Source organism: Thunnus thynnus, chromosome 24 (genome assembly GCF_963924715.1).
Source record: "Thunnus thynnus chromosome 24, fThuThy2.1, whole genome shotgun sequence".
Classification (NCBI taxonomy): domain Eukaryota; kingdom Metazoa; phylum Chordata; class Actinopteri; order Scombriformes; family Scombridae; genus Thunnus; species Thunnus thynnus.
The window spans coordinates 16103510-16126652 of NC_089540.1; the positions used below are offsets into that span (position 1 = coordinate 16103510).

The 23143-nt window shown below is 37.2% G+C and overlaps 1 protein-coding gene across 4 annotated transcripts in view; it reads left to right on the forward strand.

Moving 5' to 3' along the window:
* The window catches only part of LOC137177246 (T-lymphocyte surface antigen Ly-9-like), a 34292-nt gene that overhangs the window by 6055 nt on the left and 5094 nt on the right, over window positions 1-23143 (forward strand). For 3 of the 4 annotated variants that reach the window (XM_067583419.1, XM_067583421.1, XM_067583420.1), the window contains exons 8-20: window positions 636-785; window positions 3997-4122; window positions 4215-4369; window positions 5468-5564; window positions 5853-5957; window positions 7836-7931; window positions 8566-8661; window positions 9286-9381; window positions 10039-10140; window positions 19585-19674; window positions 21364-21462; window positions 21666-21752; window positions 22411-22509. In XM_067583419.1, the coding sequence (XP_067439520.1) occupies window positions 636-785; window positions 3997-4122; window positions 4215-4369; window positions 5468-5564; window positions 5853-5957; window positions 7836-7931; window positions 8566-8661; window positions 9286-9381; window positions 10039-10140; window positions 19585-19674; window positions 21364-21462; window positions 21666-21752; window positions 22411-22509 (1398 nt within the window). The remainder of the gene's footprint in view (window positions 1-635; window positions 786-3996; window positions 4123-4214; window positions 4370-5467; window positions 5565-5852; window positions 5958-7835; window positions 7932-8565; window positions 8662-9285; window positions 9382-10038; window positions 10141-19584; window positions 19675-21363; window positions 21463-21665; window positions 21753-22410; window positions 22510-23143) is intronic. The other variant, XM_067583422.1, reaches the window with a different exon arrangement.

Here is a 23143-nt window from a genome sequence, read left to right on the forward strand (position 1 = left end):
CCTCATATAAGCTTCACATCAACTTTTAAATGACTGTGTGGACACACTGTGGATTTTGGCCTCCATCACTTACATTGAAAGCACATTTGAAGGATCTTTTAATATCCAGTATGAACAGGAGGAATGATTACAGCGAGGAAAACCTCTTTCACTGTTCATATGGACACCTGACTGTTGTTTTAAGACACAGTTGAAAAACTGTTAACCTGTCCTTTAAATGTTCATTAATGTACAATATTTGTCAGCAATTATAACTTCTCCTATGAAGACATATTTTATATTATTATAACTGTTTTACTAAATTGTCTTTATCTGATTACAGTTATGGATCCCACATGAGGAGTTACAATCATTGACAAACACTTATATTTGCTAAAAAACATCATAGTGTCTTAAATGTTAAATACTGCTGTAAATGCTAAACAGGAGGCTTTAAATAAAGTTTTACCGCTTGTTATTTTGAGTATTTCTATTTTATGTACTTTATGCTCCACTGCATTTTAGAGGAAAATATACTTTTTACTTAGTTTTTACTAAAACTAGAGCAGGACACACTTGATTAAAGAAAAAATACATTTCAGTAATTAAACAGAGAAATTTGCATTCACATGTATTTCATTTATTTTATTTTGCAGAAGAACCACTCTATGTGGAAATAGGTGACGAAGCTGTTCTCACAGCAGACTCTGAAGAGTATCTCATCACCAGCATAGTGTGGAAACATGGACCTGATCTTGCCATGAAGTGGAATGGAGACGAGACTTTCTCCTCCCAACGCTTCACAGGTACCACTTTAATCTGAATCAAGCTGTTTGGTAGCCAGAGATCAATGATTTTACTCATTAGTTTGAAGTTTTTGATACATTTAGGTTGAGATTTTGGTTTAAATTAGTAGTCTTAATATTTTCTGTTGTAAATGAATTATATTTTAAGGAATTCTTTTACAGTATTTAATAGGTTTATCCCAGATTTTGGCTAAATGAATGGATTATATTAAAAAGAGGGGTTTTGATGTATTTTCTGCATGGATTGAGTTCTTTTTAAGAAGTATAAGACATTAAGTTTGACAAATACAATTACTGTAATGTAATCCTTGAATTTTCACCTTTAAATTAAAATATTAAGGCCCATTAAAGGTGTACTGTTAAATAAGATATCACTTTCATATGTTTTGGTCAAAATAATCCCCAAATATCTGAATGTGTGTATGCAATCTATAGATTAATTCATTCATTATCCCTGTGAAACCCAATTAAATACCTTAATTACATAATAATCAATGGGTAAATGAATAGAATTAGGGTTACTAGTGCAGTGCCTGTTCAAAATGTGCATGTTCGGGACGGGCTGATTTCTCAATACCCAGAGAGAGTTGTTCCTGTCCCCTAAACCCTTCTCATACAGACTATCGGTAGACGCTACAGTTTACCGATGCTCCCTAAATGCCTCACACGCAGAATATCTGGAGACCGAAGTTGATTGGATGAACTGTAGTAATCATTCAAAACGTGCCTGAGACATCCTGCACTATGTCCTGAACATACATACAAAGTTCCCGCGTGTGAGGAACAGGAATAGAATTTAACTCTCTAAACTTTCTCAATTCATTCTCTGGTAGTTCTTATCACTACTGATGTAATCCCACCTCAGACCACAATGTGGGTTGCAAAGGCAGAGTGGTGCTGTCTGTATTTCTGCTGATTGAATCCATGTGCAGAAGAAGAACGTTGTTTATGAGGTATTTTTATATATTTCTGAACGTGCCTGAGACATTGAGCACTAAGTCTTAAATGTACATGCCAAGTTTCATTCTCAGTAATGTTGCACAGGTCAATAGTTGAGCTCAAGTCTCTTAAACGTTTTCAAGTCATTAACACCATGGATGTAATCCCACCTCCGAACACAATGTGAGTTGCAATAGCAGAGTGGCATGGAATGTACATGCAAAGTTTCATTCACAGTAATGTTACACAGTTCAATAGTAGAGCTTAAGGGTCCTATGTTACGCCTGGTGCAAAGCAGCACCAAGCGTGTCATTTTCCCGTCCAGTGCTGACGTTGCTTTAATAGCAAATGCTCTTGTGCCCATCTGAGCGTCCATGGGCGTGTTGGTCCTAAAATAAGGTGTGGTCAAGTGCATTGCTATCTTGAGGCAGCAGAAAGCAATTGCGCAATTGACCAACAAAAACCTGGTCTGAAGTCAATGGTGCAGTGTTTCACTGTTATTTTAAGTGTTATCAGGATAGTAATATGCGCCTTCAGGCGGGTGCACAATGTACACTCTGCTTGTTACACACATGGACGCGCAGCAGCACACAAACATGCAAAAGATAACAAATAAAAGGATTACAAAGTGAAAGATTATTATTGTGTATATTAACATATTTTAAAAAATACATGTCATAATGCTTTGTCATAATATTGATAAGAATTAGCTAATCACAGTAATGAGGGATGAAATTGTCTAATTGTTTGACTAAATGGTGGCAATACATGGAGGTATTTAAACAGATCTGTCAGGTTGAAGGTGTCTGTCAAGACCCAGCAAACAGAAATCAACAACAGATCAAACACATATTGACTTTCCTGCTTCATCAATACATGATGACATGAGGAACACATGAGGAAATAAATGAGGTGAAAACAATGATTAAACTAAAGAAGGAAATAAATCTGGACAGCTTCTAGCTGCTGCCAGCAGCAGGATCAGAACCTTAGAAAGTCCTGACAACTGTGTATGATGATTTTTTACTTGATTAAAATGATTTAATTTCTGAACAATATTTAACAAATATTCTTTAACATTTTTGAGATTACAGTGATCAGGTTTCCAAACTTTCAGCAGTTAAAACCCTGCTGACTTTATTTGGTACTCCATGACTGAACAAAACAATTTTTAAGAAACCAAAGCTGTAACTAAAATAATAAACCTGGTTAAACTGGTGGTCTGGGGTCACGGGAGGGTCCAGGAGCAGCAGGGGTCAGTGTGCTCGTTATGGATCATGCGCTTTCACTTCACGCACAAGTAGATCCGTTTCCTCTGCAGAGAAGCGCTCATTCTTACTACTTAGCAATTGTGCCATTATAATAGCAATCTGCCAAGCTGCAAGTGCACCGGGCTATTAAAGGGAATCGCACGTTATTGCACGTTACACCCAAAACACACCCATGATTAATTAAGAGACTAAGTACAACCCAAAATGCACTTATGCCATGCGCTTCAGACTGTGCGTTTAGAACGTTAAAATAGGACAGATCAGTTTCCTCTGCAGCAAATACGCCATTATAATAGCAATCCGCCGAGCTGCAAGTGCACTGGGCTTTTAAAGGGAATCAGAGATTACACTCTGATTGATTTATAGCATGTCAAAACCAAAACACACTCATGATTAATTAAGAGACTAGTACAACCCTTTTGAACCATGCGCCTGGCGCTGCAACAGTTTTTCCACCATTAAACTAGCAAAGGTGGATTTGGACACACCCTAAATGCACCTGTGCCATGCGCTTCAGATTGTGCGCTTAGAACATTAAAATAGGGCCCTAAGTCTCTTAAACATTTTCAAGTCATTATCACTACTGATGTAATACCACCTCTGACCACAATGTGGTTTGCAATGGCAGAGCGGTGTTGTCTGTATTTCCGCTCATTGACTCCATGGGTAGAAGAAGAAGCAAATCAACGTTATCAGCATTATTTATGAGGTATTTTTATACATTTCTTGCAAAGGACAAACCCACATACATACAGACAGAGATTTCTTGCTTTATATATAGAGAAAAAAAGGGATTCACTTGCTTTTTCTGTAGGAAATCAAAAAGACTTTTTATGTATTAAAATCAGCTGTTCTACAAACATTTTTAGTGTTTTAAAGTGCATATTTCTCCAGCTGCCCACTCTTAAGTGACCAACACTGGAAATAAGTGACTAGCTGACAACATGCTGTAAGACGACGAAAAATCCCTGTTTAGAAGATAAACCTGTGCATTTTTGCAGATCGTGGTAGGCTGGACATTTCAAATGGAGCGCTGACGATCACAGGACTGACTCCAGACGACAGCGGCAACTACACAGTAGAGATCAACAACAAAGTCACCAGCAAGACTCAACTCCTGGTTATCTGTAAGTGGAGGAATTGTGTATGAAGTTTGTCTTAGTTTATCAAAACGGCCCTAAATTAAAAGGAAATGTCTTTTTGTTTCATTTTCTATCAGCTCCTGTCTCTAAACCCACCCTCTCTGAATGGTGTACTGGGACCTACTGTGTCTTCACCTGTAATGGCGACACCACAGGTGCTGAACCAGTCACCTACTGGTGGACATCAGGTGGCACGACGTGGTCTTCAACCAAGGAGCACAAAATAACAATGGTATGCACAGAATAATGATGTTTGTGTGTTTCATCAGTAACAGATAAATCATGTTGAAAGAATAAACCAGAATCTAGTTTTTAAATTGATTCACATATTCAGGCATCAGTTGGTGACCAGCTGAGGCAGAATCCAGGCTGTGCAGTTTAGGATATTCAGACAGTTTAGAATATTTCTGAAATTAGCTTTAACTATATCTGGTATATTAAATATGTTGTGCATTGTCTCTGATAAATAAACAATATATAATTAAATAAACTGAACAGCAACATGAACAAACCTGCAGAAAATAAAGATTTCAGATCATGGAAAGGCCAGACTTGTCTCTGTAAAGTCATAAAAAGTGACAACAAGAGCTGCATTTGGATACAAGGTTGAACATTTTTATTTTTATCCATTATTATTTAACAGGCAACTGTTGAGTTAATCTAATATTTTATATGAACGTCATAGTTTCATAAAACATTCAAAGATATTTCATTACAAGTTTAAACCTTCAGTGTTCAGACATTTTTAAAACTCTGAATATCTCCACGTGTCATGGCAATAGTAATAAAGCATCACATTAATTAATTTTTACATTTATTTATTAATTCCTGTGTTTATTATACAATTAGATATTAATAAATTAAATGATTTATTACTATTTTTGTGAAACTTTTGGTCCTCTATACACCAGATGTGACGATTACAGTTTTTTGTATCTCTTTTGTTTCCCATACAGTCTTGCATGTGATAAAAATGTGATATTAGAAAACTTGACAGGTTTCTCTGTTAATTACTTTATAGCTATTTGTGATACAGAGAAAAAATCAAAAAGATGTTAGAGATTGCCCAAATAAGGTTTTAGTATTCTACCAAATCATACTAGTATACTATAATTTATACTGGATAATTCAGTCTTGCAGATGTGCTAAATAGTGGATTACAGCATATATAGTGAAAAGCTGATGACTAAGTAGCCACATCACTGTGTTGTCCCTGATGTTATTGTTGGTAATCTGGACATACTGTAAAAAGACAAAGTGAGCTCCTCAAAAGATTTGTATGTTTGGTTTATGAGCTTTCAGCTAATAATGTTTTTCTCCCAATTTCTAGGTGGAAAAGGAGCTGTGGTTCAGCTGGTTCAGCTGTGCGTTTGAAAACCCAGTCAGCAACATCATCAACAGTGAAGAAATCTTCAACCCCTTTATAAGTGAGTTATCACACCAACAAATATCTGCTGTAACACATTTAATGTATTAATGCATCTTATTGTTTCTACTAAACATGACAATGTACTCAATGTCCTCATAGGAGTTACAAAACATGTTCTAACAGCATTAAATGACTAAATGACGAGCTTTGAGTTTATTATTTTTCTGTATTGGGTCACCTCAGAGTGCATTATCAAAGATGGGATCAGCTAACAACATTAGAATACAATACAGTGTCCTTGTAAACCATTTGTTGTTTTAATTATTTATTATTTCATTTCTTGTAGGGAATCAGCTCATCTTCATGGCAATATTATTACTGGTTGTCTGCATCATCATCGTCACTTTCAGACACAAAGGCATCATCAATTTCAGTTGCAAATGGATGAAAGGTAAGAAGTCACAAAATATTGTATTTATTTTGATGCACTAAAAAAACTGTATTTTTGTGGTTTGATATAAATCAAATCTTTGACTTGAATTTACAGTCTTTATATTTCTTTAGGTGTGGTATATTAATATTTATGTAAATGTGACTGATAATGTTAATCTAGTTGTGCATCATACATATTCAAGTTCTTTCAAGAGTGTGATTCTACCAACAATATTAGTCCTGATGATGTATTTTCATGCTAAGAGACAGGAAGTTTATATCCTTATGCAAACATCCACAACCACAACCAATACCAAGAGATTCTCTCCAGATGTTTCATGAATCTGCATAAAAGGATGTTTCAGGGTCGACTTGTTGTCTTAGTGGTTAAAGCTCATAACAAATAACTGCAACATCACTACTATTATGCACTATTAATGCATCTTACTGTTTTTACTGAACATGACAATGTACTATGGCTGTGCGATTAATCAAATTTTTTTTCGATAATGATTTTGGTTTCCAACAACTATGAAAACAAGATAATCAAGATAAAATGATTATTGTTTATTAATGTCATCTCATAATGACGCCCTCGTTTTGTCTTGTGTTGCAAATCTAGCAAACCTCTTTCCTTTACAGCGGTGCGCTTTCGCTCTTCCCTAAATGCCTTTGACGGCCGTCTAACCTGCTTCATCAGGTTAACTGACAGCTGAAATTTACTGAACCAACATAGTCTGCATGTGGGCTCCACGGGAAGAAATCAACAGTGTTTGTACTTATTGATTCATTGCTTTTATTTCCTCGCCCACTGTAGGGAGTGAATCTGCCTGTAGTGAAACCGGGGCTAACCGGTGTTTCCTCCGCAGGCTCCACTTCACTCATCTGCCCAACAGACCCGCTGCTTCTTCCTGCTTTAACCCAAATAACAAACCGGGGCTCGGTGCTCCGGTTGGATCCACGTGGAGAGCCAGGGCTAATGTTACCTGGGAGGCTAGCAGAGGCTAACTGACTGTGCTTCCCTCCGGTCAAGCTGCAGCTAACGCTCCGCTAGCCTCCCAGCTAGCCCCGGCTCTCCGTTTGGATCCAACCGGAGCACCGAGCCCCGGTTTGTTATTCAGGTTAAAGCAGGAAGACGCAGCGGGTCTGACGGGCAGATGAGTGAAGTGGAGCCTGTGGAGGAAACACTGGTACCATCAGGGTGAAACAGTCTGTGGAAGTGCCCCTGTGTTTGGCTGCACAGATAGGAAACCCCTCGGCTGACAGGATGTACCACTCTATTTGAAAAAACTTTTTCTTCTTCTTTTTGGTTTATAACAGCGGTTGGCAACCAGCTATTAGGGTCATTACCGCCACCCTCTGCTTCAGACTGTGGACCAAAGATTAAATCCTACATTAATCCTGTCTGTCTAATAAACTCGAAGAAAGCTACTGCTCCACCCACTTGGCTGGTTCATTAAAGTTTTAACGCTGAGCTCCTGAACTCCAGTCTTCCTAAGCTCTTCCTTCATATATTGTCTTTCTTGATCATTAGTGCAATCTATGATTGCATGTATAATAGTCTCCTCAGCCAGGTGGAAAAAAATATGTGCATATATCGGCATCGGCAATCGGTAAAAATGAGAGTCAAGAAGTAATTGTGTTCAATAATCGTGATTATGATTTTTGCCATAATTGAGCAGCCTACAGTGTATTCAATGCCCTCATAGGAGTTACAAAACATGTTCTCACAGCATTAAAAAACTAAATGTCGAGCTTTGAGTTTATTATTTTTCTGTATTGGGTCACCTCAGAGTGCATTATTAAAGATGGGATCAGCTAACGACATTGGAATACAATACAGTGTCCTTGTAAACCATTTGTTGTTTTAATTATTTATTCTTTCATTTTTTTGTAGGGGTTTTGAAATGGACGTTCATCTACATATTAGTATGTTTTCTGGTTGTGTTCAACATCATCCTCATGTTCGATGCACAGTATGAAGGCAGAAAAGGTAAGAAGTCACAAAATATTTTATTTATTAATTTTGGTTTGATATAAATCAAATCTTTGACTTGAATTCACATTCTTTATATTTCTTTAGGTGTGGTATATTAATATTTCTGTAAATTTGACTGATAATGTTAATCTAGTTGTGCATCATACATATTCAAGTTCTTTCAAGAGTGTGATTCTACCAACAATATTAGTCCTGATGATGTATTTTCATGTTAAGAGACAGGAAGTTTCTATCCTCATGCAAACATCCACAACCACAACCAACACCAAGAGATTCTCTCCAGATGTTTGATGAATCTGCATAAAAGGATGTTTCAGGGTCGACTTGTTGTCTTAGTGGTTAAAGCTCATAACAAATAACTGCAACATCACTACTATTATGCACTATTAATGCATCTTACTGTTTGTACTAAACATGATAATGTACTCAATGTCCTCATAGGAGTTACAAAACATGTTCTAACAGCATTAAATGACTAAATGATGAGCTTTGAGTTTATTATTTTTCTGTATTGGGTCACCTCAGAGTGCATTATCAAAGATGGGATCAGCTAACGACATTGGAATACAATACAGTGTCTTTGTAAACTATTTGTTGTTTTAATTATTTATTCTTTCATTTTTTGTAGAGTATCTGACAATGATGATCATCCTAATGGCAGTATTTGGAGTGATTCTGGTTGGGGTCATCGTCTTCTTCATCTATTTAATGTACAAAGAGGACTGTAAGAATTCACAAAATATATTTTTTTTTATTTTGGTCTGATATAAATCAAATATTTGACTTGAATTTACATTCTTTATATTTCTTTAGGTGTGGTATATTAATATTTCTGTAAATGTGACTGATAATGTTAATCTAGTTGTGCATCATACATATTCAAGTTCTTTCAAGAGTGTGATTCTACCAACAATATTAGTCCTGATGATGTATTTTCATGCTAAGAGACAGGAAGTTTCTATCCTCATGCAAACATCCACAACCACAACCAATACCAAGAGATTCTCTCCAGATGTTTGATGAATCTGCATAAAAGGATGTTTCAGGGTCGACTTGTTGTCTTAGTGGTTAAAGCTCATAACAAATAACTGCAACATCACTACTATTATGCACTATTAATGCATCTTACTGTTTTTACTAAACATGACAATGTACTCAATGTCCTCATAGGAGTTACAAAACATGTTCTAACAGCATTAAATGACTAAATGACGAGCTTTGAGTTTATTATTTTTCTGTATTGGGTCACCTCAGAGTGCATTATCAAAGATGGGATCAGCTAACGACATTAGAATACAATACAGTGTCCTTGTAAACCATTTGTTGTTTTAATTATTTATTCTTTCAGGGGATGTAGACAATATTTTCTTTATCATCTTCATGGCAGTACCACTTCTGAATATGTTCAACGACATCATCGATTTAATGTACAAAGGCAGAACAGGTAAGAAGTCACAAAATATTGTATTTATTTTGATGCATTAAATATACTGTATTTTGGTGGTTTGATATAAATCAAATCTTTGACTTGAATTTACATTCTTTATATTTCTTTAGGTATGGTATATTAATATTTCTGTAAATTTGACTGATAATGTTAATCTAGTTGTGCATCATACATATTCAAGTTCTTTCAAGAGTGTGATTCTACCAACAATATTAGTCCTGATGATGTATTTTCATGCTAAGAGACAGGAAGTTTCTATCCTCATGCAAACATCCACAACCACAACCAATACCAAGAGATTCTCTCCAGATGTTTCATGAATCTGCATAAAAGGATGTTTCAGGGTCGACTTGTTGTCTTAGTGGTTAAAGCTCATAACAAATAACTGCAACATCACTACTATTATGCACTATTAATGCATCTTACTGTTTTTACTGAACATGACAATGTACTCAATGTCCTCATAGGAGTTACAAAACATGTTCTAACAGCATTAAATAACTAAATGACGAGCTTTGAGTTTATTATTTTTCTGTATTGGGTCACCTCAGCGTGCATTATCAAAGATGGGATCAGCTAACAACATTGGAATACAATACAGTGTCCTTGTAAACCATTTGTTGTTTTAATTATTTATTCTTTCATTTTTTGTAGAGGATCTGACAATGATGATCATCGTAATAGCAGTAGTTGGAGTGATTCTGGTTGGGCTCATCATCACTTTCGTCATCTATTCATTATGCAAAGGCATAAGCGGTAAGACATCACAAAATGTTATATTTATTCATTTTGGTCTGATATAAATCAAATATTTGACTTGAATTTACATTCTTTATATTTCTTTAGGTGTGGTATATTAATATTTATGTAAATTTGACTGATAATGTTAATCTAGTTGTGCATAATACATATTCAAGTTCTTTCAAGAGTGTGATTCTACCAACAATATTAGTCCTGATGATGTATTTTCATGCTAAGAGACAGGAAGTTTCTATCCTCATGCAAACATCCACAACCACAACCAATACCAAGAGATTCTCTCCAGATGTTTCATGAATCCGGGTCACAGCACCAAATGTAACAGGGGACTATATTAGCCTCACAGTTTATAATGCCCCCATTAAGTTTCCTTTATATCGCTGATGATAGTGACAACCTACAGTCTCTGCGTTGTGTTGTGATGATGATGATGGTGGACTAACGGCTGACAGTAACATCAGTTGACCCCAACGAAGACACCCAGACGCTCCGATCTCGATTCAACGATATCTGTTTATTGCTTACAAGCACTTCGGGATCGGGGGGATACAAACCCGGTCTCAGTAAAACTATTTAACATAAATAAGATCATAATCAAAGATAACTTACAATACTAATAAATTATTTCTGTGACGAAGCTTAATAACCGTTAAATAACAAATTACAGGGCCAACGGTCTAACCTTGACCAGGATCAAAAACTCACTATATGACAGATTACACAAACACACTATTGATACAGATGAATCAGTTCACATACATAATCACTCTGAATGTCAATATAATTATAATTAGTAATAAAGTCTATCTCAGGTCAGCTATACATTATTATTTACAGGTTTCCACTCACCTCGGAGATACAAGCCCGGTCTGACTTGTTCCCCTGGTGATGAGCTTTATAGCTGCATCGTTACCTTGGATACTATATAGCCAAGTATTAAATATTAAATATAAGATAACAGCATAAAATAATGAAAATAACACAAATATGTACACCTTACAACTATTAAATGAAGGTAATATTACTGATAAAATTATATTCTATATTAAAAGATTTTGCTGTTAGACATAGTGACCATTTAAAGCACAACTAATGTATTTAATGTAACATGCAAGAGGCAGATGTTACACCTGCATAAAAGGATGTTTCAGGGTCGACTTGTTGTCTTAGTGGTCAAAGCTCATAATAACTGCAACATCACTACTAGTATGCACTATTAATGCATCTTACTGTTTTTCCTAAACATGACAATGTACTCAATGCCCTGATAGGAGTTACAAAACATGTTCTAACAGCATTAAATGACTAAATGATGAGCTTTGAGTTTATTATTTTTCTGTATTGGGTCACCTCAGAGTGCATTATCAAAGATGGGATCAGCTAACGGCATTAGAATACAATACAGTGTCCTTGTAAACCATTTGTTGTTTTGTCATTTAAATTTTTGACTTTTCAATGGTAACAGTAATATCCATGGATGCAGGGTTGGTGATACAGATATTGGCTTTGTCTCAGACATCATTAGACATGGTAAACAGAAAAGAGGAATATTAAATAAACAGAAATAAGCATAAATCTAAATTGTATACATGGAAGTGAGAAATTCAGTTGATGATAGAGAGGAAGAGGGTGTGCTGTAGTTTTCATCAGTCCTTGTACAGGTCCAGAAGAGCTCCCAACAGATTGTCCCTTCATCCATGTTCCCTTTCAGTCTGTTGAGCATAGACTCATAAGATGCGTCTCCACCGTTGTATTTATTCAGTCTTTCAGGTCACGTGATACAGCAGTTTTCTAATGTCTCAAAATAATTCTGGAGGCTGAGACCAAACCCACCATAATAACAGAAAATATTTCTTTTGATATATTTGGTATTTGGGATCTATCCCCTAGTAAACATATAACTGGAGTCAGTGGGATTGCTGCACCAGACCAGATACTCAGGAAGTCCACAACTTTAACCCAGAATGGTATCACTAATGCACATATGCACATTCCCATATACAGTGAAGGGAAGTTCCTACCTCTGTTTTGCATTTCCAGCACAGATTGTCATTCATCAGTTTCATTCTATAAAGTCTTGTTGGAGTATGGTAATATCTATGTATAATCTTGCATTGTGTAAACTTCCCTCTTGCTTCCTTCACATATTTTCCACAGTCTGCCATGATATCCAACCATTTCTCCTGTGTAAAGTTTGTTTTCACGTCTCTTTGAAATAGCAGTTTCACGTGAGGATTCATCACTTATAAAAGAATTTGTCAATTTATAGAATTGTGAAGCTGTGCAATGTCCCTGCAGCATATTCAGGTAGTCCAACATGTAGTTCTCTGCACAGTTACTGAATCCAGATTTTATACAGTCTCTCATTTGTAAATATCTCCAAAAATTGTGTTTACCTCCCAGATTAAACTGACGACTTAGCTCCTCATAAGACTTGAATTGGCCATTTGTATACAGATCTCCTATAGTACATATACCATTTAAATGCTCTCTCTTTTTCTTTTGTCTTTTTTAAAATGAGTTGGGAAGCCGACAGAACAGTCAAAGTTAACTTTTAATGTTATCAAACTAAGAGAAATGTCCTCCCCTCGTCCTAGTAACGTCTTTGTCCTCCCTCATGGCAGAGTTCACAGCTTTATGCCGGCGGGGGGAGACAGAGGGGACGCACCAACTAATGTATAATTATTTATACATTGAATTAAAATGTGCTATATCGGGATAGGTATCGATATTGGGATATGAGATTTTGGTCATATCACCCAGCCCTACTTCTGTACGTAGTGCTGCATCTTAAACATTTGGTGTACTTTGGCCCATACTTCCTTAGAGTGAGTGAGAACTGGGTTTGTTATATTGTCACACTGAGACAGTTTCTCATTTGGCCTAAATGGTAAGCGTAACTTAATCTCAACATCTATCCAGTCTAACCTGTTATCCTTCAATTTCCAATACTTGACTAGTTTTGAAAGATATCCCATGTAGTCTCAGATCTGGTAAGCCCAGTCCTCCTTCTTCTTTAGGAGCACAAAGTTTGCTTAGTTTGATCCTAGCTTTCTTTCCTTCCCATAAAAACTGCTCAACTGTGTCATCATATTTTTTAAAGATGGCAGGTGGTACTGTGATTGGCAACATCATTACTAAGTAACTGAACTGAGGAGCTACTATCATTTTTTATAATATTTACTTTTCCCCACAGTGTGAGTTTGATCTTTTCCCACTTCTCCAGATTTATTTAAATTTTTGTAATAAGGAGCTAAAATTTAATGGAGACAATTCTTCCAGATCTTGACTTAGTTTGATTCCAAGATATTTCATGCCTTTAAGTACCCACTTAAATTCAAATTTTTCTACCATGTAAGTAGGGCTGGGCGATATGACCAAAATCTCATATCCCGACATTTCATATCCTGATAATGATACCTATCCCGATATAACACATTTTAATTCAATGAATAAATAGTTGGTCTGTGCCCCCCTCCCTCCCCCCTCTGTCTGTCCACCCTTTGTACGGATTAAATTAAATTACTCTTCTTGGCTTTTTACTCCTAAAACTTTTATTGCACTTACAGTAACGTAACAAGTGTAGTTGTCGTCAACTCGAGTACTTCATCTGCTTCACCGTCTCTCCTGTGTGTGCAGCTCACACTGAGGGCTCAGCCCCACCCGTGATGAACCATAGAGAGCAGAGGAGAATAGCGCCACCATACATGACAGCAAAAAGCAGCAGAGACTCTCACACTGAGTTGAAATTAAACAACTGCACATACATTTGGTAAATAACATAAATAAAGACAGTCTCCACTGCGTTTTGCTGTCATTTATGGTCGCCGTCTCGCTGCTTCTCTGCTCTTTCTCAGTGCAGGCGGGGCTGAGCCCTCCGTGTGCAGCGCAGCAGAGGAGACAGACAGCGGTGGAGAGTTGATGACAACTAAACTCTTTGTTACTGTAAACGCAATAAAAGCTTCACAAGTAAAAAGCCAAGAAGAGTCATTTATCAATGTAATCTGTGCAAAAGATGGACAGACTCCAAATGACGGAAAATATTGCCATAAAGATATAATGATATAAATAACAATATAAATGATAGAGCATTATATGAAACGACAGACATTTTTCTCTCATCACATGATATATATCGTCATGTCTCACAGCCCTACGTGTAAGGGTATCATGTGGAAGACAATGACATAGTGACTTATTCCAATTAATTGTGTGACCTGAGAGTTTAGAGGAGGACTGAATAGTATCCATCAAATGTGGCAGAGATGCCAGCGGGTCTGTCACTACAGCTAAAATGTCATCTGCGTAAAGCAGTAATTTATGTTCCTGTCCACTGCCCTCAATTCCCCTGATTCCTTTATTCTTCCTAATGCAAACAGCCAGAGTTTCTAAAAAAATTATAATCAGTAGGGGGCTCAAAGAGCAACCTTGACGTGTCCCTCTAGAAAGGCCAAAAAAAGGTGATATAGTCCCATTTGTTATTACTGCCGCCTTTGTTTCCTTATATAATATCTTTATCCACTGAGAAAAGTAAGGACCAATCCCAAAATATGACAAAGTTGAAAAGGGAAAACCCCATTCTACCTTATCAAAGGCCTTTTTGGCATCCAAAGAGATGGCTGCTACTGGCACATTTTTGGACTGTGCGAGCCACATAAGATGTAATAGTTTCCTCATATTATCTGAAGAAGATCTATTCTTCATAAAGCCCACTTGGTCAACATGTATAATATTGGGTAGGACTTATTGCAGGCGCAAAGCCAACACTTTTGTTAATATTTTACAGTCCACATTGAGCAGGCTGATGGGTCTGTTATATCTCTGTCCTTCTTAGGAATTAAAGATATTAAAGCTTCATTAAATGTTGGTGGCACCTTTTTTAAATGCCTCCTGATGTACTTTCTGCAGGACTGGGGCCAGAATGTCTATATAATCTTTATAATATTCCACAGGAAATCCATCATAACCTGGTGACTTCCCAGTATTCATTAGTGAGACAGCTTTCCTTATTTCGCCCTCAATTATCGGTGACTCTAACTTCCTTGCTTGATCAGGATTAAGCTTTGGCATATCAATATTAGAGAAGAATAATTCTTGCTCTTTTTGGTTGTCACTACCAGATATTGTTGATGTATATAGTTTGTTTTTTTAATCTATATAAAGCATACTTGATTGTTTTGCTATAGATTTCGTGCAACTGAAACTTAAGCTTACATAGTTTCTGATATTGTAGATTGGAATAATGTTCAGCTAATTTATTTTCCTGTGAACTTTCCAGTTCTTTGATCTTATTTAAGCTCTCTCTTTTCTTCTGAGCAGAATGTGCAATCGGTTTCCACCATATATATGCTTTGGAGGCCTCCCAAGCTGTCGTAATTTCCTCTGTGCTGCCAATGTTCAGTTCAAAAAAGGATTTTAAATCTTCTCCTAACAGTGCTCTGAAGCCTTTATCCTGTAGTAATGATGTATTCATTCTCCATCTAGTCCTCTTACCCATATCTAATTCTGTATTTATATTTAATTCCACTGCTGCATGAACTGTGATGGCGATAGTTCTTATATTGCAACTGACTACACTATTTATTAAGGAGCTTGCAATTAGAAAGAAGTCTGAGAGAAAACGTGTATTCCCTCTCATGAAGGTTAGTAAGTCTCCATATATCTACAATAGCCATATCATCTTTAAACATGTGAACTGCTTGCCTGTCTTTAGTCATCAATGGGCCATTAAGCCTACTTTTATCCAGAATAGCATCAATCATTTGGTTAAAGTCCCCTGCCAGTATTATCTGCCCATCCATCTCCCACTTCATGAAAGAAGTGTGGGTCCCCTTTGTTAGGTGCATAAATGTTACATAGTATCACCTGTTGGCCTTCTATTAATGCTTGCACACATATCATTTGTCCCTCTGTATCTTTAACCTCTTTAAGCAACACAAAATGTATTTTCATATTAACCAAAATTAGTACACCATTGCGTGAGCTCGAAAGTGAGCTATGGAAAACATGTCCCACCTAACCCATTTGAAATTTGGCGCCTTGCCCTCATTTATGTGAGTTTCCTTGTATGAAAACCATATCTGGCTTATTAGTTTTCAAGTATGACAGAACCTTACGTCTTTTGACTGGATTTCCACTTCCATTAATATTCCATGACATATACTTAATACATTTCTAGTCATAACTGTTCAAGTGTCTCTCCATATCCATGTCTATTACACTATATCTGTTCAGATACACCTGATCATAACGTCTACACCACACTGAGTTACCATTCGTTAAAACCTTGCAACCTGCCAGAATATGAACATATAACCTGGAAAAAGAACGTTTCCAATACAGACAAAAGAAAACAATGACTAAACCAAACCAATATTTAAACTCTTTGTGTGTGTGTGTGTGTGTGTGTGTGTGTGTGTGTGTGTGTGTGTGTGTGTGTGTATGTAAATCCAAATTTATGTTGTTTATAGGGGTGCTCGATTATGGCAAAAATCATAATCACGATTATTTTTGTTCAATGTTGAGATCATGATTATTTAACATGATCACTTTTTGTCATTTTTGCCAGTTGCCGATGTTGATATATGCACATATTTTTTCCCACTTGGCTGAGGAGACTATTACACATGTAATCATATATTGTACTAATGATCAAGAAAGACTGTAGCCTATATGAGGGAAGAACTCAGGAAGACTGGAGTTCCGGAGCTCAGCATTAAAACTTTAATCGACCTGCCATGAGGGTGGAGCAGAGGTTTTTTTTTTTAGTTTATTAGACAGACAGGATTAATGTGTAAGATCATTGGTTAGTAGTCCGAAACGGAGGGTGGCAGTAACGCACCTAATATGCTGGTTGCTGTTGGGCCTCAAACCACGAGGGCACACAGAGAAGGCCTACATGCAACCTGTGAGACTTGAGCACGAGGTGCTTTTTCTTTTGTTTCCCCCGAGACAAAGGCATAGCGCCAAAATGCTGCTTACGATGAGAGTCCATTGCAAACTCCATTTCCAAGGATGCTTTGCGATTTTCACACCTCAGCAGGGAACAGTCAACATGCAGTCTCTCATTGGCGGAGACGCTCCTGCACAGCGGAGCGTCCTGATGACGCGGCCATGACATCACCGCCCCTTTATAACTGAGCACGCCCTGAAACACACGCCTTACCCATGTCACAGAGTAAGGGTTAGCCTCTTTTCCTCTGTGAATCAGCTTGACTTAAGGGGGTACCCCACACACATGTTTTCCCCTCATCGAAGTCTCCCCTCGCCGGACGAGACGAGACGTGGAACGTCTCTCCCCCGCTCGTGTTCACCGAGTCGACTCTGCTGTTCTCTCCGCGACGCCACTGAGAGCCAGCTGCCGTGATTTTCGCCGACCGTGCGAGAACGGCACCGTCTGCATCCGAGCCGAGAACAGCCGGACAGAAAGACGGACTACACACACACACACCCTGCTCGCTTTCTGAAGTGACCAAGTAAGAGGCATAAGTCTGGGCAGAGGCAGTGTCAGTTGTGTGTTCTTTTCAGCATCAGTTGCTGTTGTTTAGCATTTAGCTTTTAAGCTTTATTTCTATTGTTCTCGTTGTGTGAGTTGACGGACCGCCGCGTCCATTTTTCTCTGCTTTACTCTGAGGAGTATTTTAAGTTTGCTGCCTGTTAGTTGTGTTCACCACGCTAGACTATTTTGTTCTGCTGTATTTGTGCCACCGTGAGTGAGAAAGTAAATTGATTTGTCGATCAGAAACCAGACAACGTGCGTTACAGACTGCCGTCCGTACGTGCGCTCTCTGTGGACAAAAGAACCGCTTCTCTTCCTCTCACGATCGCTTTCCCTCCTCCCTCTCTTGCGACTAACACACACACACACACACACACGCGCGCGCACACAGATATACGCACCGACATCTTTTTGCACATCTGATGGTCAGATAACGTCGGACAAAGCTTTGCTTTGTCTTTCCTTATCCGCCATCAGACACATATTTTTCACGGAATTGGGTGAGAGCAAGACGCCGACCACCAGGTGGCGCCATCTTGCTTTTGTCTAGCCAAGACACCGCTGTCCTTCTGCCCCTCGGGTCTCGCGTGACGTGACTTCCTCCCAAAGTAACGTCCGCATCGCAGACCGACGACGTCATCACGTAAGGCCCAGTCGCCATCTTGTCGCACACACATACACATGCATGCATTCCCCTGCATGTGTCCAACCCTGTACATAGCTGAAACTAGACGATGAAATATAGGAAATTAATTTGTTTTACACACAAACTCATCGAGACTTTTCAATTTACTGATTGAAATGCAAGTGACCGGGCTCAAAACTTGCACAGTTTTGATGACAAAGCTGTGAGCAACTCAGCCTTATATGACAAACATCATCTGATTCACATGAAAATTTGAAGGTGTGCTCTACAGTTGATATACAGCGACATGGTGTTCACTTAATGGGTGTTTTCTAGCACCATATAGTGGAATCAGGAAATGATATTTAACTCCTTCATGCAATGTTAGATAACAGTGAAAAACTAAAGTTACACGTCTTTGTCCAGCAAGTACTTGTAACAATGTACATTTAAACATATGACACATAGAAGTGCAATCAAACTGACTGAATAGCGCCCCCTACGCAGCAAAGCAGCCTCAGCAGCAGGTAAGATAGTGGACAAAGGAAGTGATGTTTATTTCCTTCTTGCACTGTCTGAAAACAACCCGGGTCTGAAGACATCTACATGCCCGTGACAGAAACCCTTCGACTGCGCCACGGCCCGACGTGTGCAAAGGCACGAGGGCCCGTTCAATGCTGCTTGCAGCTTTATTCATTCATTTTTTTGTAGGGGCTCTGGCATTTATTCATTTTAGTCTGATATAAATCAAATCTTTGACTTGAATTTACATTCTTTATATTTCTTTAGGTGTGGTATATTAATATTTATGTAAATTTAACTGATAATGTTAATCTAGTGTTGCATCATACATATTCAAGTTCTTTCAAGAGTGTGATTCTACCAACAATATTAGTCCTGATGATGTATTTTCATGCTAAGAGACAGGAAGTTTCTATCCTCATGCAAACATCCACAACCACAACCAATACCAAGAGATTCTCTTCAGATGTTTCATGAATCTGCATAAAAGGATGTTTCAGGGTCGACTTGTTGTCTTAGTGGTTAAAGCTCATAACAAATAACTGCAACATCACTACTATTATGCACTATTAATGCATCTTACTGTTTTTCCTAAACATGACAATGTACTCAATGCTCTCATAGGAGTTACAGCATTAAATGACTAAATGACGAGCTTTGAGTTTATTATTTTTCTGTATTGGGTCACCTCAGAGTTCATTATCAAAGATGGGATCAGCTAACGACATTAGAATACAATACAGTGTCCTTGTAAACCATTTGTTGTTTTAATTATTTATTCTTTCATTTTTTGTAGAGGATCTGGCAAGGATGCTCTTCTTCATACTGTTTTGTCTTCCGGGTCTGTTCAACATCATCATCAATTTAATATACGAAAGCAGAAGAGGTAAGAAGTCACAAAATATTGTATTTATTTTGATGCATTAAATATACTGTATTCTGGTAGTTTGATATAAATCAAATCTTTGACTTGAATTTACATTCTTTATATTTCTTTAGGTGTGGTATATTAATATTTATGTAAATTTGACTGATAATGTTAATCTAGTTGTGCATCATACATACTCAAGTTCTTTCAAGAGTGTGATTCTACCAACAATATTAGTCCTGATGATGTATTTTCATGCTAAGAGACAGGAAGTTTCTATCCTCATGCAAACATCCACAACCACAACCAATACCAAGAGATTAGGGCTGTGTGATATGACCAAAATCTCATATCCCGATAACGATACCTGTCCCAATATAGCACATTTTAATTCAGTGAATAAACAGTCGGTCCCCCCCGCCAGCATAAAGCCGCCTCTGTGTGTGCTTTTACACAGCATGCAGATGCTCTGGATTCAGAGGCGTGACGGAGATCAGACTGATCAGAGCTGTAAACTCTGTCATCAGGGAGGACAAAGACGTTACTGGGATGAAGGGAGGACATTTCTCTTTGTTTGATAACATTAAAAGTTAAGTTTGACCGTTCTGTCGGCTTCCTGACTCATTTTAAAAAAGACAAAAGAAAAGAGAGAGAAAGCAGCTATGGTCAAGTGAACTAGAGAGTGAATGAAGAGAGGGAGCGCTGGTAGTGAGAAAGCCGGTGAATCAGATCAATAAAACTTTATTTTCTGATTATTTCACAACGGTTACATTCTAAATCACAAACACGCCCACACACCTCCACTCAACACTGCAGCTGTACTCCGCACCACCTGATTTGGTCTGAATATGGGTTAAGGGGCCGTAGAGCAGAGGAGAATAGCGCGAACATAAATGACAGCAAAAGGCAGCAGAAACTCTCTCACATTCATCTCACTGAAATTAAAAGAGTGCACGTAAATTTGGTAAAATAACATAAATAAAGACAGTCTCTACTGCGTTTTGCTGTCATTTATAGTCACCGTCTCGCTGCTTCTCTGTTCTTCTCAGCGGAATCAGGGCTGAGACCTCCCTGTGTGCAGCACAGCAGAGACAGACAGACAGCAGTGGAGAGTTGACAACTAAACTCGTTATGTTCCTGTAAGATCAATAAAAGCTTCGCCAGTAAAAAGTCAAGAGTAATTTATCAATGTGATCCGCACAAAAGATGGACAGACTCCAAATGACGAAGATATTGCCGTAAAGAGTGTGATTTGCGTCACAACAATGTAAACGATAGAGCAAAATATGAAACGATAGACATTTTTCTCTCCTCACACGGTTTATATCATCATATCGCACAGTCCTACAAGAGATTCTCTCCAGATGTTTCATCAATCTGCATAAAAGGATGTTTCAGGGTCGACTTGTTGTCTTAGTGGTTAAAGCTCATAACAAATAACTGCAACATCACTACTATTATGCACTATTAATGCATCTTACTGTTTTTACTAAACATGACAATGTACTCAATGTCCTCATAGGAGTTACAAAACATGTTCTAACAGACATTAAATGACTAAATGATGAGCTTTGAGTTTATTATTTTTCTGTATTGGGTCACCTCAGAGTGCATTATCAAAGATGGGATCAGATAACGACATTAGAATACAATACAGTGTCTTTGTAAACCATTTGTTTTAATTATTTATTCTTTCATTTTTTGTAGAGGATCTGACATGGATGTTCTACTTATCAGCAGTATTTGGAGTGATTCTGGTTGTGTGCATCATCAGCATCATCTATTTATTTGTCAAAGACCCAGAGGGTAAGAAATCACAATATATTTTATATATTTTGGTCTGATTTAAATCAAATCTTTGACTTGAATTTACATTATTTATATTTCTTAAGGTGGGTCACCTCAGAGTGCATTATCAAAGAGGGGATCAACTAACGACATTAGAATACAATACAGTGTCCTTGTAAACCATTTGTTGTTTTAATTATTTATTCTTTCATTTTTTGTAGGGGGTCTGATATTGGTGCCCATCTTCATAGCATTTTTTATTTCGAGTGTGTTCAACATCATCAATTTAATATACAGAGCCATACAAGGTAAGAAGTCACAAAATATTGTATTTATTTTGATGCACTAAATAAACTGTATTTTGGTGGTTTGATATAAATCAAATCTTTGACTTGAATTTACATTCTTTATATTTCTTTAGGTGTGGTATATTAATATTTATGTAAATTTGACTGATAATGTTAATCTAGTTGTGCATCATACATATTCAAGTTCTTTCAAGAGTGTGATTCTACCAACAATATTAGTCCTGATGATGTATTTTCATGCTAAGAGACAGGAAGTTTCTATCCTCATGCAAACATCCACAACCACAACCAACACCAAGAGATTCTCTCCAGATGTTTCATGAATCTGCATAAAAGGATGTTTCAGGGTCGACTTGTTGTCTTAGTGGTTAAAACTCATAACAAATAACTGCAACATCACTACTATTATGCACTATTAATGCATCTTACTGTTTTTACTAAACATGACAATGTACTCAATGTCCTCCATAGGAGTTACAAAACATGTTCTAACAGCATTAAATGACTAAATGATGAGCTTTGAGTTTATTATTTTTCTGTATTGGGTCACCTCAGAGTGCATTATCAAAGATGAGATCAACTAACGACATTAGAATACAATACAGTGTCCTTGTAAACCATTTGTTGTTTTAATTATTTATTCTTTCATTTTTTGTAGGGGGTGAGACATGGATGTACATCGTAATAGCAGTATTTGGAGTGATTCTGGTTGGCTGCATCATCGGCATCACGTATTTAGTATGCACAGACGGAAGCAGTAAGATTTCACAAAATATTTTATTTATATATTTTGGTCTGATATAAATCAAATCTTTGACTTGAATTTACATTCTTTATATTTCTTTAGGTGTGGTATATTAATATTTATGTAAATTTGACTGATAATGTTAATCTAGTTGTGCATCATACATATTCAAGTTCTTTCAAGAGTGTGATTCTACCAACAATATTAGTCCTGATGATGTATTTTCATGCTAAGAGACAGGAAGTTTCTATCCTCATGCAAACATCCACAACCACAACCAATACCAAGAGATTCTCTCCAGATGTTTGATGAATCTGCATAAAAGGATGTTTCAGGGTCGACTTGTTGTCTTAGTGATTAAAGCTCATAACAAATAACTGCAACATCACTACTATTATGCACTATTAATGCATCTTACTGTTTGTACTAAACATGACAATGTACTCAATGTCCTCATAGGAGTTACAAAACATGTTCTAACAGCATTAAATGACTAAATGACGAGCTTTGAGTTCATTATTTTTCTGTATTGGGTCACCTCAGAGTGCATTATCAAAGATGGGATCAGATAACGACATTAGAATACAATACAGTGTCCTTGTAAACCATTTGTTGTTTTAATTATTTATTCTTTCATTTTTTTGTA